Source organism: Elephantulus edwardii, unplaced genomic scaffold (genome assembly GCF_000299155.1).
Source record: "Elephantulus edwardii isolate Elephantulus edwardi_28Jun2011 unplaced genomic scaffold, EleEdw1.0 scaffold00211, whole genome shotgun sequence".
NCBI lineage: Eukaryota > Metazoa > Chordata > Mammalia > Macroscelidea > Macroscelididae > Elephantulus > Elephantulus edwardii.
Window position 1 is genome coordinate 937,293 of NW_006399961.1, and position 17,998 is coordinate 955,290.

Genomic DNA, 17,998 nt, shown 5'->3' on the forward strand with positions numbered 1-17,998 from the left:
TCTCCAACCTTCATGCAAGTTCATACTGACGTCTCCAACCTTCATGCAAGTTCATACTGATGGCTCCAACCTTCATGCAAGTTCATACTGATGGCTCCAACTTCCATCCACTATCACACGGTTCACCCATTGTCGGTCTGGACCACCCCACTTCAGCCTGTGTGGATCTTACCCCAGATACACAGCTCCTCACACCATTTTTGCTGTGGACTTAGTACCTAGGCATTGGAGGTACAAGTCCTCTGTCCTGGTGTCTTCTACTCCCCTGGAGAAGACAGTGTGATACACATGTGTGATGAGCATTACTACGCGTTAGCACAGGGAGTAGTGGAGGTTGTGGAAGTTAAGCAACGAGGAGGCCACGTGTCACATAATAGCTCAACAATGAGCAGGACACAAGAAGCAAAGATAAAGATGGAAACTATACCAGGCAAAGGGAGGGAAGTGTGTGGAGGCCATGAGAGAGGAAAGAGCTGTGGGTTTGGGGAGAGAGAAAGGAGGTCAGCTGTTGCTGAAAGGGCAAGGGAACAAGAAGGGCAGTGAGGCAGGCAGAGGCCAGAAGGCCTCCCAGCTCCTCACTGTGGGCTAATAATTGCTTCTCTTCATGGATCATTTCTCCTCCGTGTTGAGAATCACCTTGGCCTACCCTGCCCTAGTTCTCCTTCTTAAGGCCAGGAGGTAAAATTTGGGGGAGTTTCCTTTGATGGTAGAGACATGTTTCAATTTCATTTTAAAATGTAAAGGTGACTTAGAAAAATATGTAGGTGATAAATTGAGTTGACAAGATAGTCAAGAAGAAGAAGAAAATCAGAAAAAGAAAGCTGAGGACCGGGAACAATCCTAAGAGTGTATGTTAGAACAGTCAGCCAGACATTTGAATTGAGCCTCCTAGCAGCCAGAGCAAAACACAAAAGCAGATCCATAGCAGTCATCTCTAATGTCCTTGGCTGTGTTCTCTGTTCTGATACAGGAGAACCTCGATCTCTGGGAACTGGAAGGCCAATACAGGCTCTGCTATGTTGGAACAGGTGGCCATGACAGAAAGGTAAGAGACAAAGGTGACATTGGGACAGGCACTGTCCTTGGTAGGAGCTGGAGGAGGGGCACAACAAGGAGCCGCCTCACTCTGTCCAGTACCTCATGGTCTACAGACCCTCTCCTGGGCGTACTCCCCACAATAACCCTGCAAGGTGGCTATTTAGAAATTACTCCAGTTTACATGTAGAAGAGGAAAGCTCAGAGAAGGGAGGTGACTTGCCCAGGATCAATGCAGAGCCACGGGTAATTCTGATGTCTTGTCTCCATGGCCAACGGTCTTCCCAGCCCTGCCCAGCTGCTTCCAGGAAGAGCAGGGGGCCTTCACCAGTGCCTTGTACACTCTGACAGATGCCTGGGCACTTCCATGTTCCAGCCCCCCGGGCTAGTGGAGCGTCCACTTCTCTCCCAGTTGAGTTCCACCCCAGTATGAACAGGGAGAGAGAGATTTTCCAGAAATGTCTCTCGGGTGTCCTGTAGCCCGAGGTCCCAGGATGGAGCCCCTTTCTCACTTCATGTACTGTTGTGTGTCATTCTCACCTGGAGAAGAGGATCTATTAACCTGCCCTTCAACTGTCCATCACCAACACACACACACACACACACACACACACACACACACACACACACACGCATTCTTTGCTGTATGCTCAGGACTTCTGCTTGTAAGCCTGGCTTTTGAGACCAGAAAGCTCTGCTCAGTCCCTCTCGGTCAGTGTGTAATGTATGGTGGGGTACGTGGTGCTGTGATTTTGGAAGCTAGGCCACACAGTGTCCCAAACAACAGAATCGTTTAGGTGGGGGGCTCTCGGCAGGGCTTCCAGACTAACAGAGACTAAAAGGGAAAATGTCTGTAGCCAACTTCTAAAAATTAGCTGTGGAAAACCTTACGGTTCAGAGGAGAATTATCCCAGATAGTCTTGGGAAATGAATCTCCAAAGGCCCTTGTAATCCACGGCGGCCATGACAATGAACTTGAGCACTAACAATGGGGATGAAGCTGACACGGGGTCAGGCAGCATTTTGTTGGGTTGTCCATCAGATGACCAGGAGCTGAAGCTGACTCAACGACAGCCAATGACAACAGCAGGAGACACCGTGGCAAACAAAAGGGGCATAGTCCGTGCCCTTGTGGACTTTCAGTGCAAGGGCTTTGGTTGAAGAAACAGCAATGCGAGTGAGTGGCCCTGTCACGGCCCAGCTATGTGGCCATGACTAAGTTAACTAACCCTCCTGTACCTCTTCAGGTCTAAAAGATGGGTAATAATACCCAAGTCGGGGTGCTATTTGAGAAAAAAATGAGAGAGGGGTGTGCACAGGTGCCTTAAGGGTTGGCCTTCTTTTGCAAACTGGACGCAGAAAGAAAACAGGGACATGGGGAAATGAGTTCAGAAAAAGAGGAAAGGCTAAGGCAGAGGTCCTCTCGCAGCATGGCACTGTGAAAAAGGCCCCTTTCTTAGTCTCTCAGTAGTTTTTATTTAGTTTAGGCCAATCATCCTCAAAAAGGTTCCATCTCCGGAGACTATATTTTTCCTTAAAACTAACATGCTGCCAGCCTAACCATGGGTAAGCTTAATCTTTAAACTTTAATCTTTAATCTTTAAGACCAGAGCTCAGACAGGGCGTCCCCTCGGGTGGGAGGCTGGGCGGAAATCTGTGTTTGCAGAGGGCGTCCAGTATCTCCTCCAGGGGCGCTGGGCAGAATTCTCTGTTTGCAGAGGGAGCTCAGTCCTTGTCTGGACTCTGATCTCAGCTGTGGCCCTGCCGTCACTGTGCTGGGGAAACCACAGCCTCCTCTTTCCCATCAACCCCAGGTAACAGGTGGTGGTGTTAGGGGGCCTGGAGCCAGCGCTGACTCCTAGCGGCCCTGTGAACAGCAGGTCTGAACCTCGCCGCCTCCTGCACCATCATCACGGTCTCCAGCATGCTTCAGTGCATTGCTGCAGTCACTCGGTCGGTTGGTCAGCCTGAAGGGCTTCCTCTATTTAGCTGACCCTCCATCTTTTCCAGTACGACTGCTTTCTCCAATGACTGACCCCTCCCGACAACATGCCCAAAGTGCGAGAGGTCAAGTTTCCCCGTCTTTGCCTCTAAGGACCAACTCTGGTTTCACTTCCTCCAGGACAGATGTGCTTGTTCTTTCGGAAGTCCATGGGATGTCTAATACTCTTCTCCAACACCACAATTCAAAGGCATCACTTCGTCAGCCTTCCTTTGTCCTCGTGCACCTTTCAGATGCATGGGAAGCAGTTGAAAAGATCACAGTTTGCATCAGGCACCTCTTTGTCTAGAGGCTGACAGCCTTACTTTTAGAAAGAGCTCCTTGGTAGCAAGGTGTCGCCAGTACAAAACGTCTTTGGATGTCTTCACAGCTGCGATCGTGGGTTTGGGGGTTGTGGTAACAAATATAGTTCCAATCTTGGGACTCCCTGATATTAGCAGGTCTTGTAGGGGCTGCGCTCATTACCTAGCACCCTGAGTCGTCCAGTCTAGTGCGATCACATCTTTCATCCCCCAGGAGAAAGTCAGGGAACACCTGTGACTCTTTCCCCAGGCCTTTTCTAAATACGAGCCCTCATCAAATATTAGCCAGTACCCACCAGCTCACAATGTCCCCAGCAACCTACCGCCCCCCTGGCCTACTGAATCTCAGTCACATGGAGCACTTCTGCAGAATTCTGCTGTAGAACGGGGCTGGCTGTACAGGCCTGGGATTCACTACCCTTCCACAAAATCACAGACAGAACTTAGCTCCAGGACTCAGCTCCATGGCCACATTCACACAAGGGTACAGAGCCTGGGGACCACGAACAAGCCTGAGCCTGACGTCTCACCCTCCCTGGCTCACCTGTGGACACGGAAGCCTGCCTCCAGAGTACACAGACAAGTCATGGAGTTTCATTGGAGCGGGAGGGTGCACAGACCCAGTGTTCTGCCGCCTCCTGCACACCGTTCCATCTTTGAAGACTCTTCTCTGCCCCTGGGGGCCTGGATCCCTATGGGATGCAGCCGGCAGCTAACCGGGAAGTTGATGCTTTATGAACAGTCCTTGGAAACCAGTTGGTTTTTAGTCTAGCTCCAGGCTTCCTGCTTCTTTTGAGAAGAAATCTGATGTATCTTGGAATACAAACTCACCTAAGCTGGTGTGTTCTACTAGCTGGCCTTTAGTACAGAGACCCTTCGAGGTTCAAGGAAGGGGAGCATACCCCAAATCTGTCCGCACATACGAGTGACTATTGGTGTTGGTAGTGGGGTCATCTACTCAGTTCCAACTCCTAGTGATCTTGTGTGTAATACAACAGAACCCTGACCCTCCTGTCCCCTCCTGCCACCTCCTGTCCCCTCTTGCCCCCCTCCTGCCCCCTCGTCCCCTCCTCCCAAGCTCCACTGTGCCTCAGCCCACTCTTGTCACTGTTGAGGGGCCTCCTCTTTCCTGCTGACCTTCCACTTCACCAAGCACGATGACCTTCTCCAGGGGTCGGCTCCTAGTCCCGTGTCCGATATATGTGAGACGGAATCCCACCCCCCACACCCACACTTCTAAGGGGTGTTCTGGATGCCCAAGGCAGAGTTGTTTGTGCTTTCGGCAGTGGGTAGTATGTCTGAGTTCCGAATCACGTGAGAAGCCTTTGAAACTTACAGTGGTTGCCAGCCACGAGCCTCAGCCAGAGCGCTTCAGAACGGCACATCCAGCCACATCTATACAGGCTTCAGCTGCATCTGGTAACGTAAGGTTTGCATGCCTGGTCAGAGTTTAGAGGAAGCCTGGACCCACCATTTGGGATTAGAACCATGCCAGAAGATGTGGTGCTTTGAGGCCTTCTGGGATCTGAGTAGCTGAAGTCAATTATAGGTATGCTGTACACCTACATGAGTTACTTCCTTTAAACACCCTGGGCTTTAAGACTCAAGGAGCATCCCTGATTGGAAATACTCCAAATCCATTGTCATACTTCATTGCTAGAAGAGTTAAACATGTCCTTCTGTGACTCAGCTGGCAGAAGTCATCTTAAAATTTGTACCTGGTTCATGATGGACTTACCTTTTTCTCCTTTTACCGTTGATAATGTTAACCTGAATTCTTTCACCATAAAAACCACAACCATAAGGGAAAAAAATTACAGAGATTATTCTAACATAGGCCAAAGCCATAAATCTGTGTGTGTTGTGTGTGTGTGTGTTATAATGTGCATGTGTGTGTGAGAGAAAGAGATTCTCCTGGTGAGCCTAACTCACATACAGAACAAGATCTAGGCTTTCTCACTTTACAGATAAGGAAACTGAGGCTCCAAAAGGGAGACGGTCACCCAGCATTATTCAAGAAGGGTAGCTTTCTTGGGTTAATGATCAAAAATCTCAACCACAAAGCAAGCTTCACTGCTAATTGAAAGGTTAAAGGCTTCAGTCAACCCGAAAGTTCCTTGGAAAAAAGGACTGGCAACCTACACCTGAAAAATCAGCCATTGAAAACCTCCTGGAAGACAGTTCTCCTCTGAGCCATGAATGGGGTCACCACAAGTCAGAGTTATCTCAGCGGCAAGAGGTTTCCTCTTAGTTTGCATGCTTGGACTCTAGAATCGGAATCTGGGTGTGAAGCCAGCACCATCCCTTCTTAACCTTTCTGAACCTCAGTTTCCTCATCAGTAAAATTAGTTCAAACCTTCCTGGTCAGTTCCCGTCCTTTCTCTCATCTCTCATCACACATCTCATTCCATCTCACCTCACTTACTCTGAGCTCTGGTTTTGGCTGCATGTGAGAGCTGGGCTAACAGTCAGAAGATCTGGGTCCTCTTGCCTTGCTGTGTGGCCTGAACATGCCACACACCCTCTCTGAGCTACAGTGAGCTTTAGTGGTGGTGGTGGTGATGTTATGGGCCGTTGAGTCGCTTGCAACTCATAGTGACCCTATGTACAAACCCTGCTCTGTCCTGTGCCGATCTCACTGTCTCCGACACACCCACCCCGATGTCCCCAGTTACTGAATCAATTTCTCTCCTTGGAGAGGGAGCTTTGGTAGATGCGATGAAAAAATGGCTCAAAGAAAAGCCTTCACCTCTCCTCATTCCAGCTCTCAAGGCTCAGAGACACAAATAGATCTCAGAGCAGGCATGCCCCCTGTGACCCGAGAGAGTGGGGAGAGAAGCAAGAACGTTGACACAAAGTCCCCTGTGACTCTCAAATCCAGGCACCAGGAGGGATGTCAAGTGCAAGCTGGGAAGGTTCCTCTGAACACAAGCACCCCCTTGTTGCAGATTGAAGTCTAGCCTTGAGATCTCTCCCCTGCAGAGCAAACTGGCCCTGCAGCCCCCAAGTGGCTGGAGAGGGAACAAAACCCCAGGGCTCTGGAGGGCCTGGCATTCGGCAGGCTCCCCGAGTCAGCCCAGCCCAGGCTCCAGGCCACAGGGAGAATGTGCCCTTTGTCCCCTGCAGCTCCAGTCTGGCCTGAACCCTGAGGGCTGGGAGGGCAGCACAAGAGGGTCTTCTGGAACCCTTGGAGCAGCATTCCCAAGGGAACCAACGGGGTGCAGGAGCTGTGAGGGATCTGCATAGGCTAGAGCAGTAACCCCCATTCTTGGGGAACCAGTGGGGTCCTGGGGTGAAAGGGGCTCTTGTCTCCTCCAGTTCAGTCCCCTCTCCCACATCCTTCCCTACTCTGGCCCCTTCTGGCTCCCTCACATCCTGTTTCTGTTCTCTGCCTCTGTCTTTCCCACTATCAGATTACCCCACAACCAAGGCTAGTGTGGGCTTGTGTGTATTTACGTACTAATCTGTAAATTTCACATGTTTCCGTCACATCAAAGCTTCAACGCTTCTGCTTCCAGGAATGGCTGGCATGGGTCTCACTCCCAAGCCCACAGCTGCCTTCCTACAGAATCAAAGCCTCTTTTCCAAAACCTGACAGGGTTTTGTGAAACTCACTGTAGCTTAGTAAGTAAGCACCAGCAGGCTCCAGCTTACCTCGTTTATGGGGTGATCCTGGTCTCTGCCCTCCCTCCACCTCCCTTTTAATCTCCCACTCTCTCTCACTCCCCACTCCTGTACCCACCTCTGTTCCTTCTTCTGTGTGTCTGTCTCTCTCTGTCCCTTTCTCTCTGGGGGTCAGTGTGTCACTGTCTCCATCTCTCTGGGGAGATGTGTGCCACTGTCTCTGTCTCTCTGGGGGTATGGATGTCACTATCTCTGTGTCTTTCTGGCTGTAGGTGTGTCATTCATTGTCTCTCTGGGCGCATGTATGTCACTGTCTCTCTCTGGGTGTATGTGTCTCTGCATCTCTCCATGTCTGTGTGTCTCTGTCTCTGCATTTCTCTAGGGGTATGTGTGTCATTCATTGTCTGTCTCTCTGGGCGCATGTATGTCACTCTTTCTCTCTGGGTGTATGTGTCTCTGCATCTCTCCATGTCTGTGTGTCACTGTCTCTGTCTCTGCATTTCTCTAGGGGTATGTGTGTCATTAACTCTGGCTCTCGCTGGCTCTCTGGGTATACTCTTCCTCTCTCTGTGTGTATGTGTATCACTGTCTCTGTCTCTCTGGCTGTATGCGTGACCCCCTTGCTGCCTGTTCTCCTGAGTCTCTGTGTCTCTCCCTGCCTCAGTCTCTTCCTTTTTTGACCACGTTCCCACCCCTTCCCCATACTCACTGTCCCCTCTCTGTCCCTGCAGGTACAAGCTGTGGGTGGACAGCTGCTCAGAAATGTTTGGGGGCCTGGACATCTGTGCTGTCAAAGCGGTGCACAGCAAAGACGGCAGGGACTACATCATTGAGGTGAGGGGTACAGCCTGGGTCCCCCCATCAGCCCAACCCCAAGGAAGGAAGAAGGGGGCCCACGCTGTGGTCTCCAGCAGGGCCCAGTTGTGTCTTGGGTACCATGTCACTAGCCTCAGTGAGCAGGTTTTCTTCTCCCCGCCCCCCCCCATCCTGGCCTTCCTCTTCCTCCACCCTCAGCCGCATCACCCGGTCACTGCCCAGGTTCTCTGGACTGGGCCTCCTGAGCTCAAGCTAGAGGGCTGTCCAGTCCTCCCCAAAGAGTGACCAAGGGGCTGAAAATGAGCATCAGGCCACAGTCAGCAAGATTGTGTCCCACTCAACCTCTGAAATGGCCTCAACATCCGAGTGTAGAAAATGCGCACACTTCCTGGTCACCGCCGAGAGAATCCCATCATTTGTTCATCTAATAATCTGTGTATTTAGGGGCTCCTGTGGACATGGCATATGGCTCTGGGCTGACAGTGGTCAATGGGAAGGACATGGAGTTTGCAGGCTTGAAGGGAAGAAGACTGATTGGGAAAGAGAACAGAAAAGTGATGAAGGTTAGGAAAGGGGTGTGGTCATGTCGGAGGGGACACAGGGGAAGGTGCAGGTGAATAACCACGAGGCCAGGCGTACACACTCTCGTGCTCTCTCGCTCTCTCGCTCTCTCTCCCTCTCTCTGTGTCTATCTCTGTCTCTGTCTCTTATAAACCTGAGGCTTCTCTCACACTCCTCCAGCACCTCACACCTCCCTCAGGCCCACAGCTGTTAGGTCCTTCCCTCTATCTCTGTAGCCCTACGATCCTCCTTTGCCAATCCCACAATCCCCCTCTCTTCTCCAAGACTCACTCCTTATCTCTCTCATTCCCACCTGTCTGAATCCTACAGCCCCCTTTCTCTGCCAGGACTCTGCCCATGTCTCTGTCAGCCCCACAGTCCTCCTCTCCCCTCCACAATGCTCCCTGTGTGGGACCCCCAATCTCACAGTGCCCGGGCTGCACCACAGCCTCTTCAATATTGCTTATGATCTCACAGTCTATCTTTTCTCCTTCTCAGTACTTCTCTCTCCATGACACCCCATGTCTCCTATTGCCCTAAATCTTCCTCTTCCTCTGACTTCTACCCCATGCCTCTCCCCATCCCACAATCCCCTTCCTTCCTCCAGGACTCCCCTCCCCTCTTCGCCTCACTTCCTGACCCCATCATCACACATCTTGACCCGCCCAAAATTTTTCTCCAAAATTACCCCTCTGGCCTCTGAGGTTCTCCCTGACTTCCTAACTACACACACACGCACACACACACACACACACACACACACACACACACCCCTACCTCCAGCCCTTTTCAGCTCCTCTGGTGGCCTTCCCTCAAACCACAGAGACCACAGAGACACAATGTTGACACAGACATGTGAGGGAGAGCCGTGGGGCTTCCCCTTACCTAAGCTGCAGGTACCAAATGGACCACACGGACCAGCCAGTCCTCCCATCACTCTCAACCGCCTCACTCCCTGGGGACCCACAGCAAGGTGGGACTGGGTGACTCCAGGGGGGCAGCCTGCTGCACTCAACCCACCAACACAGGAGCTAGAAGGGCATTCAGACCTGTGCCAAGGGTGGCTGCCCTTTAAGGGCTTGGTCCATGATGGTTCATGACTCCACAGAAAGGCCTAGGGGATCCTCTAGAATGAGAACCATCAATGTTTGCTCATCTGTCCTCAAGCCCGGGGATCATTTCCCCTCTAGTTACTGCTGAATCTGAAACTCCCCCATTGGCTGCCAGAGGAGACAGAAGAGGCCAGGAGCAGAGGGACTGAACCTGTCCACGTGCTGTGGCTGTGTCCTGCTGGAGCCTGTCCCCAACCTGCAGAGGGAGAGGCCACCTGGTCCTCCAGCCCCTGCCTGTTGCCAAGGAAACCACCAGACATGAGCCCAGCTCCAGCACACATGTGCACACACACACACATCACCCCATCACTCCTGAGCACATACTCTGGGTCCCAGACCTCTAGCAGCGTGAGAGGGACACGACTTTAAACATGTCAGCGGGGCCCTGCCTCCTAAAGACCCCATTCCAGAAAGATAGGCTGTCAGCCAATCAAGAGAAGGCTGTCTTCTACTGGGCCCTCCTCCCTGCCCCCAGGACCCCCCTTCTTCCTTGCATTAGCTTCTCTGCTCACATCAGCTCCAGAGACCCTGAATCCCAGACCAGGGCCCAGTGAGGGCTGCCTCTCAGCCCAGACCAGAGCCCAGCGAGAACCAACCTGTGCTTCTCAGCTCAGATCAAGGCCAGAGATGCCCAGCTTGGGCCTCTGAGCTCAGACCAGGATCAGTGAGGTGCAGCCTGTGGACCCAGTGAGACTGGTACCCGGGCAGCTCTGAGATTACGTGATAACGGAGAGCAAGAAATAGAGAAAAGAGAGGCGTCGGTGAGTTCCTCTGAGGAGCCAGATGTGGGTGTCAGTTCGCTGAGGAGACATGTGTTCTGTAATAGGAGTCCTGGTCTGAGCTCAGAGACAGAGGTGGGGCCTGTGTCCCCATTTCTCCCCTCAGCATGAAATCAGTACCAAACATCATTTCCACCAAAAATGCTTCAGAAGATCCATAGGGGCCTAGCAGGGCCTCTGAGATCGGATTATGAAAATTCATTTCAATTCATACCCTGTAGAAGCTGAGAGGAAATTGAAGAACAGTCCCAGCTAGCAGCCTGAAGATGGCAGAGACTGCACACAGACAGCAGTTTACAGTTGAGCGAGCTCTGCGTGTCAGGGTACACTTGTACTCTGCAGTGTTTGGAATGGCTGCTGTTTCTTTCTACTTCCGGGCAGACTCGAACCTGCTACATTTTGCTTAACACCCAACTACGTTTCTATCTCCACCATTGAGGGACTCTTCATTTAGGGAAGAGCAGTGTTTTAAGATCAGAGGCTCGACGGTCGGAAAAAGCTGGCTTGGAGTTGCTGACCTCAATGTGCTCATCTCTAAAATGGAACTCAAAGCACACATACATCATAGAACTGAATGAAATTGTTGTTGTTGTTGTTGTTGTTGTTTACCACTGGGCTGGAATGGAATCGTGTGGGGACCGAATCATAGCTGACCCTCCAGCAGCTTTTCAGAGGCAGCACACACTACATAGGAAGAGATTGTCCATCCTTTTCCCACAGAGCAGCTGATGCATTTAAACCACATGCCTTTGGGATTGCAGCACAGCTTCTTACCACCAGGCCACCAGAGCTCCCTTAAATGAGATTGTTGTTGTTTATTGTTGTTAGGTGCCATCAAATCTAGTGCAGCTCATAGCAACCCTATGAACTGCCATTCTGAGTCCTGCCCTAATCTGTGCTGCTCTCATCATTCCCAAGACACGAGAGTCGATTATTGACGTCACTGTGTCAACCATCACATTGGGGGTCTTCCTCTCCTTTGCTGACCCTCCATCTTTCCAAGCATGATGTCCCTTTCCAAGGAATCACCTCACATAGCTACAGGTCCAAGGGATGAAAGGCAAAGCTTGGTCACCCTTGCCTCCATGGAACACTCTGACTGCACCAGAAGGACATATCTATTTGGGGGGTTGGCAGTCCGTAGGATATTCAGTGCTCTTCTCCAGCACCACACCTCAAAGGCATCAATTCTTCTTCTCTTGCTCACTGTCCAGTTCTCGATGCATAGCAAGTGAATGAGAAGACCATGACCTGAATGAGGCACACCTTGGTCGGTTCGTCTTCAAACTGACATCATTGCTGTGGAGTTTTTTAATAATATTTTTATTTTAATTGTGATTTTAACAGAAGTTTGTAGAAAAGTTATGTTTTCTTTCTTTGCAGCACGTTTTTGCTCCCTTTCCCTCTCTCCCTTCCCCCTCTTCTAGGTCACTTTTTTTTTCAATTTCCATTCACTGATGCACAATAATCTCCCTCCTTTCCCTCCCCCCCCCCGTACCTCTTATTTGGGGCTGTTGTCATACATTATAATGCCTAAGCATATATTGCTTTTAAACAGTTCTTTCTTTCATCTATTCCAGTGCAATGTTCATTATCTATCCACTCTTAACCTATTCTCCTCCTAAACCTTCACATCAGACCTGCTTTATAACAGTGGTGCTGTGCAGAATTTGTCCTTTTGTGACTGAGACATTTAATGCAGCATAATGTCCTGCAGAGTCACCAAGTTTTATAATGTTTTATTGGTTCATTGTTTTTCAGTGCTGCATAGTATTCCTTTTTATGGTGGGAGTTTAAAATGGTGCAACCACTATGGAAAGTGGTCTGGTGCTTTCTCAGAAAGTTAGAAATTGAAATATAATTTGACCCAGCAATTTCACCACTGGGAATATACCCTAAAGAAACCAAAACCACCATCCAAACAGATGTATGCACACCCTTGTTTGTTGCTGCATTATTTATAATAGCAAAGAGATGGAAGCAACCCAAGTGCCCATCAAGAAATGAATAGATAGGATAACTATATACATCATTGCTCTTCAGTATTTTTGAGAGGTCCCTGGCTGCAGACTTGACAGCAATGAATGAGCTAAACCTAGTGAACAAGGAGCACTGGTGGCATAATAAGGAATTCAGCTGCTAACTAAAAAGTTAGCAGTTCAAACCCACCCGCCACTCCATGGAGGAAAGATGAGGCCGTCTGCTTCTGTCAAGTTTTCAGCTGTGGAAACTCTCTGGGTGGTTCTGGTCTGTCCAACAGCCGTGAGTGGCAGTCGACTCTTTCGTGGTGGTAGTGAGGAAGTCAGCTTACGGCATGCCAGGCAAAGTACCAGTCCCACAGAGAGTGGAATGGCTTCCCAAGACGGCTCAACAGGCAATAAGATTTGGAATCTGTGGGTGAAATTTGAATGCACGTCTCTCAGGCCCCATTTTCTGAATGTCAGCAGAAGGCCTCTTCAGGTCTGACTTTCCGTCTGGTATTCTTCAGCTTTCACTCCAAAATGGAAAACAAAACAAAAACAAACAAACAAACAAAAAAACCCAACCCACAACAAAATACAACTCTGTCCTCATGGGCTGAGGCTCCTTGCCTGCAGGTCATAAGAAGAAAGGAGTAATATTAGTGACTTTGCAAAATAAGAAAACTTCTCAGAAATACTCCAGAAAAAAAGATGGCTTTTCAGAATTATTCGCCCCCTCAGGAATCATCACAAAGTTGTTTTCTTTGCTTTGGGTTTTAGGTCTGCACTAGGGGGAGATGAAAAATTTATTACCAGGAATATAAAAAGGTATTTTTTGTTTATCAAGTAGGGGGAAAGGGCAGAGGAAATCCAAAAGTTCTGATTTCTTCCTCCACCTCTGTGGTGAGAACAGAAAGTTTGTCTGAGCTGTTCTGTGAAAATCCTCATGGTGAAATTCTCTGGGGAATGACCCTTGAACTTGTCCCATCTGACCTGTCTGAAGAAGGACATTGCTCACTGGAAAACATGTGTCTCTGGGGAATGCAGGATGTCCACTTCCTCCGGCTGTGTCCACGGTGGGGATTCCAGAATTCTCTGACCTCAGGTTCCTTGTGGTGGCCGTTTTCCACCGCAGGGAACACCGGAAGTAGAGAGGAGAACAGAAAGAGGTGGCCGGGCGGGTGAGAGGGCAGCAGGCAGGCAGGGTGTAGGAGGCTGCCCTCAGCTAGGAAAGACGGACTGTAACTCAGTTCAGACACCATTGACCCAGAGGCTCTTCATGTGCCCAGCCCTGTGCTGGGATGCTGCGATTCTGAGATGTCTTGGACCTGGATTTGGCCTCTGAAACTTTGAAGACCGTTTTGAGGATTTTGCTAGAATCAGCACTCACGTTCTTGACTTTTTTTAGCTTTTCAACCTTAGTAGGTATTTTAGGTTCTTTTCACAGTCCCAGCTGCCCTGATCCTTTAAGATACTGTTTAGGGGTTGGGAAAATGGAATCACAGAGCACAAGTGACTCGTCCAAGGTCACACAAGTCTATAGCAGGTAGAGGCTCGACCTGAAACTCAGGTTTCCTGCTCCCTTTTCTTCCCACCCAGAGCTGTTCCAGTCCCTGATGTGAATTAGCTTGATCACAGCTCTGAGGGGCAAGCCCTCCAGCGTGATAAAGTAAGAGTGATGGGGCAGAGAGGAGAGGCAGCCTGTGAGAGAGGGCTTCCCAGAGGAAGGGGGTTTGCAGGTGCTGCCAGATAGATGAGAAGGAGTCAGCCAGGTCAAGAGTAGGCAGAGGGATAAAAGGTAGAAATGACCTAAATATCCATTAGCAGATGAATGGATGAACATAATGTGATCCATCCATGTAGTCAGTTTCTCTAGACTGACCATGTCAAAAGACAAATTGCATTGGGAAAATCTACTGTCTAGAACCTCTCCAGAACTGAAGAGTTACTAAAGAGTAACAATGTCAAACTAGTGACTAAGGTGTGCCTGTTTTAGTGATGGTCTTCACAATTGCTGACTATACATCTGAGAGCTGGGAAATGAGTAAGGGTGACAGAAGAAGAATCATTGTCTTTGAGTTGTGGTGCTGAAAGAGAGAATTAAATATTCCATGACTGCCAAGAGAACAAATAGGTCTATTCTGGAGAGGTTGAATCCAGGTTGCTCTTTGGAGGCAAGGATTTTTTTTATTTTATTTTTTTTAATAATTTTAATGAACATTTACAGAGAATTTGGATTTCCATTCATTCATTGCTGCACTTTTCTACCCGTCCAGCCCTCTCCCCCACCCCCAGTTCGCTCTTCTCTTTCAAAAGTAAAAGAAAGACTCCCTCCCTGGTACACAATCCCCCCGCACCCCTCCCACCACCCCAAGTACATTCCACTATGCAACCTTAATTGTGGACTCTTGTGATAACCATAATACCCTATCATACATCGCTTTTGAATTATTCAGTCCCTCATCTGTTTCAGTGCAGTATACACAATTTATCCAGTTTTTCTCAGTCTTACCCCTACCCTGATATCAGTCCCATTTTACAGCAGTGGCACCATGCAATATTTGTCCTTTTGCGACTGAGATATTTCACTCAGCATAATGTGGAGGCAAGGATTTTGAAACTCTGTTTCACATACTTTGGCCATGTTGTCAAAGGGGGCCAGTTCTTGAGGAAAACATGATGCTTCAAAGAGCAGAGGGTCAGCACAGGAGAGAAAAACCCTGGATGAGACGGATTGACACAGTGACTGTGGCAATGGGGTCAGGTGTGTCAGAGACACGAGGCTGGCTCGGTAGAGGCCAGGGTTCTAAGCCATTGTTCATAAGGTTTCTGTGAGTCAGAGTCGACTCAATGACACATAACAACAACCACCACCAGTCAAGTATTACTGAGCCATCAAGATGAAGGAAGTCCTAGCACATGTAAAACTGTGGACGGATCTTGAAATTTTTTAACTGGAAGATATAAACCAATCATAGAAAGAGCAAATATTGTCTGATCTCACTTGGGTGGGGTGTCGAGAACCAAGCCTGGGGTGCTCACCAATAGAGAAGGGTGACTGCTGTGGGGATCTGGGTTTGGAAAAGGGTAGAGATAAAGGCTGTACCTCTCCAACCTTTGTAGACTCGACGGCACATAGTAACAGCCACAACAAAGGTTGTACAGCGTGGTGGATGTGGCCAATGTTGCCGAGTCATGCATGCAAAGATTTGTGGAATTGGCAACTACTTTACCGCAAACATATACAAATATATACCTACATACTTATATACATGCTCATGTATTTGGTAAACAAGGACATTAGAGGGTGAAAAAGTGATGTTCTCAGTGGATAGTGGATGCACGAGGCTATAACAATAGGCACAGTGGGTGAGGGTGCTGCAGCACTGAAGAGATGTATCTGGATAGAGAGAGAAACAGGAGCTCTGGTGGCCTGGTGGTAAGACCCTGCACTGCAATCCAAAAGGCATGTGGCTTGAATCCACCAGCTGGGCAACTTCCCTCCTCCCATGCAATTAACTGCCCCAGAAAATCTGCTGGAGGGTCAGCTATGATATACTCAGTGGCACACAACAACAACAACAAATGCACATACATGCACACAAGTATATATGTCTAGATAGGTCAATTAATACACACAGAGAGATGTGTTGCATTTAATATCCGTTTAGGCAACATCTTGCTACATATGTGTCTGTGGTCCATCAGGTGTTTTAGGAGTATTTCCATTTTTTAACCAAAAAGCAGCACTCCCTTTATTATTTCCATCTAGTTTTACAGATTCAAAACTCCCAACGTGAATAAACAACAGTGCTCCAGGGCACATCCGAACCCCCATAGTGCCTCCTCTCCCCTTTCTCCTGGCTTTGTTTAATTGCCAACCCATCTCCTGCAGCTATGCAGCCTTTACCCCCTGTGCAGGGCAGTAGCTGCCACACACAGCTCCTCAGGGGCCCGGAGCTCCAGCATTGAAAGCTACCACTCCAGGTATTAGGGGTCATAGCCACTGCATACAACCAGGAAGTATTGGCATCAATCAGCAGCCACACTTCTAGAACCCACTACCCAGTCCCCTTCCCCTCCACCACTTCCCTGCATGCCTCCCCTACCAGGCCCTCACACCCAGACCTGCACAAAGTCCCCGTCTAGACACAGACATAGCAGTTCCGGCCCTCAGTTTCCAGCAAGCAACATTATAAATAGATGGAGAAAAGACTGACTTTGTGAATGATTTCATCTTACTTGGATTCACAGCACCATTGGTACTGGCTGTCAAGAAATCAGAAGCCATATTGCACTAGGAAAGGCCACTACCAAGGACCTCTCCAAAGTATTGAGGAGCAATGATACTAGCTTAAAGACTAAGGTGCGCCTGCCTCCAGCCATGGTCTTTACAATCACCTGCTGAGCATTCAAGAGCTGGATGGTGAATGAGAATGACAGAAGAAGGATCAATGCCTTTGAGCTGTGGTGTTGGAGAAGAGTGCTGAGTGTTCCACGGACTGCCAAAAGACAGACATGGCTTGCAAAAAGTGCGGCCAGAATTCTCCTTGGAGGGAAGGATGAGGACACTTAGCTCCCACACTTTGGGCATGTTGTTAGGAAAGGTTATTCCTTAGAACAGGACATCGTACTTGGGAAGGTGGAGGGTCAGGAGAAGAGGGGAAGACCCTCAGCGAGCCGGAATGACGCAGTAGCGGCAGCAACGGGCTCGTGTGTGTTAGGGATGGTGAGGCTGGCACAGGACAGGACAGGGTCCAGAGCTGTTGTTTATAGGGTCACGATGAGTCACACTGTCCTCCGCGGCACTCAACAACAACACAAAAGAGAAGTCTGGGCTCCCGAGCTCTCCCCACTCCTCTCCAGGAGAAGCTTGGTGTTTCCTCTGAGAAACCCTTGTCCCTGGAGAACGCCTTCCTGAGGGCGTGCGCTCTGCCAGGCCCCAGGAGCTGGCCCTTCCGGCCCTCTTCTCTCTGAACCCTGGGTCACCTCCAGGCCCTGTCATTTTTTTGTTCACAGTGGGGCCCCCACCTCCACTGTTTCCGGCCTTGTGGAATGCCTTGACCTTGGGCCAAAGGAGAAAAGGCAGGCTCTGACCCTGGGTGGGGGCCAGGCTGAGAAAGGAGGGGGTGGAAACAACCAGCTCCCCAAAGAAAAGTGCAGCAAAGGTCAGCAAAGGCTGCTGACCTCGGATGCATTGCCATGGCCCGTGAAGAGGGCTGAACTGAGCATAATCCAGTGGGGCTGGTTCAGAGGGTGATGGAGAGCCGCTCGGACTGGGGAGTTTGTGTGGGGAGCATCGCCATCTAGTGGTCATTTCAGTGCTGGACACTGAGCCTGTCCTCGCTGCCCAGGGACCCTGTCCAGTCATTCTTCCTCTCTCCCCGCAGGTGATGGACAGCTCGATGCCCCTGATCGGAGAGCACGTGGAAGAGGACAGACAGCTGATGGCCGACCTGGTGGTTTTCAAGATGAGCCAGCTGCTGGTGCCAGGGGGCACCGTGCCCTCCCCCCTGAGACCCTGGGTAAGGTCCCTGGAGCTGAAAAACCCTGGGATGTCTAGCAATGGGAGGCACCTGGAGGGAGGTACCTCACAAGGGGTCAGGCTAGGGAGAAGACGACACGTGTGGGCAGAGCGTTTTCTTTCTTTTTTTTTTTTTTCTTTGTCTTTTTGGGTAGAGCTTCTTGAGCCCCATGACCTGTGGGTTTAGGAACTTCTGCAGGGGTCCTTCCTCCATCCAGATTTTCTGGGGAGAAAATTCAAGTCCCCACTGATCTTTGCCTGGGTGTAGACAGAGACTGTTAA

General features: G+C 49.8%; 1 protein-coding gene across 2 annotated transcripts in view; it reads left to right on the forward strand.

Annotated features, from left to right (window-relative positions):
* Nucleotides 1–17,998, forward strand: part of SYN3 (synapsin III) — a 785,331-nt gene that overhangs the window by 752,148 nt on the left and 15,185 nt on the right. For both annotated transcript variants that reach the window (XM_006897530.1, XM_006897529.1), the window contains 3 exons: nt 971–1,045; nt 7,695–7,797; nt 17,583–17,717. In XM_006897530.1, the coding sequence (XP_006897592.1) occupies nt 971–1,045; nt 7,695–7,797; nt 17,583–17,717 (313 nt within the window). The remainder of the gene's footprint in view (nt 1–970; nt 1,046–7,694; nt 7,798–17,582; nt 17,718–17,998) is intronic.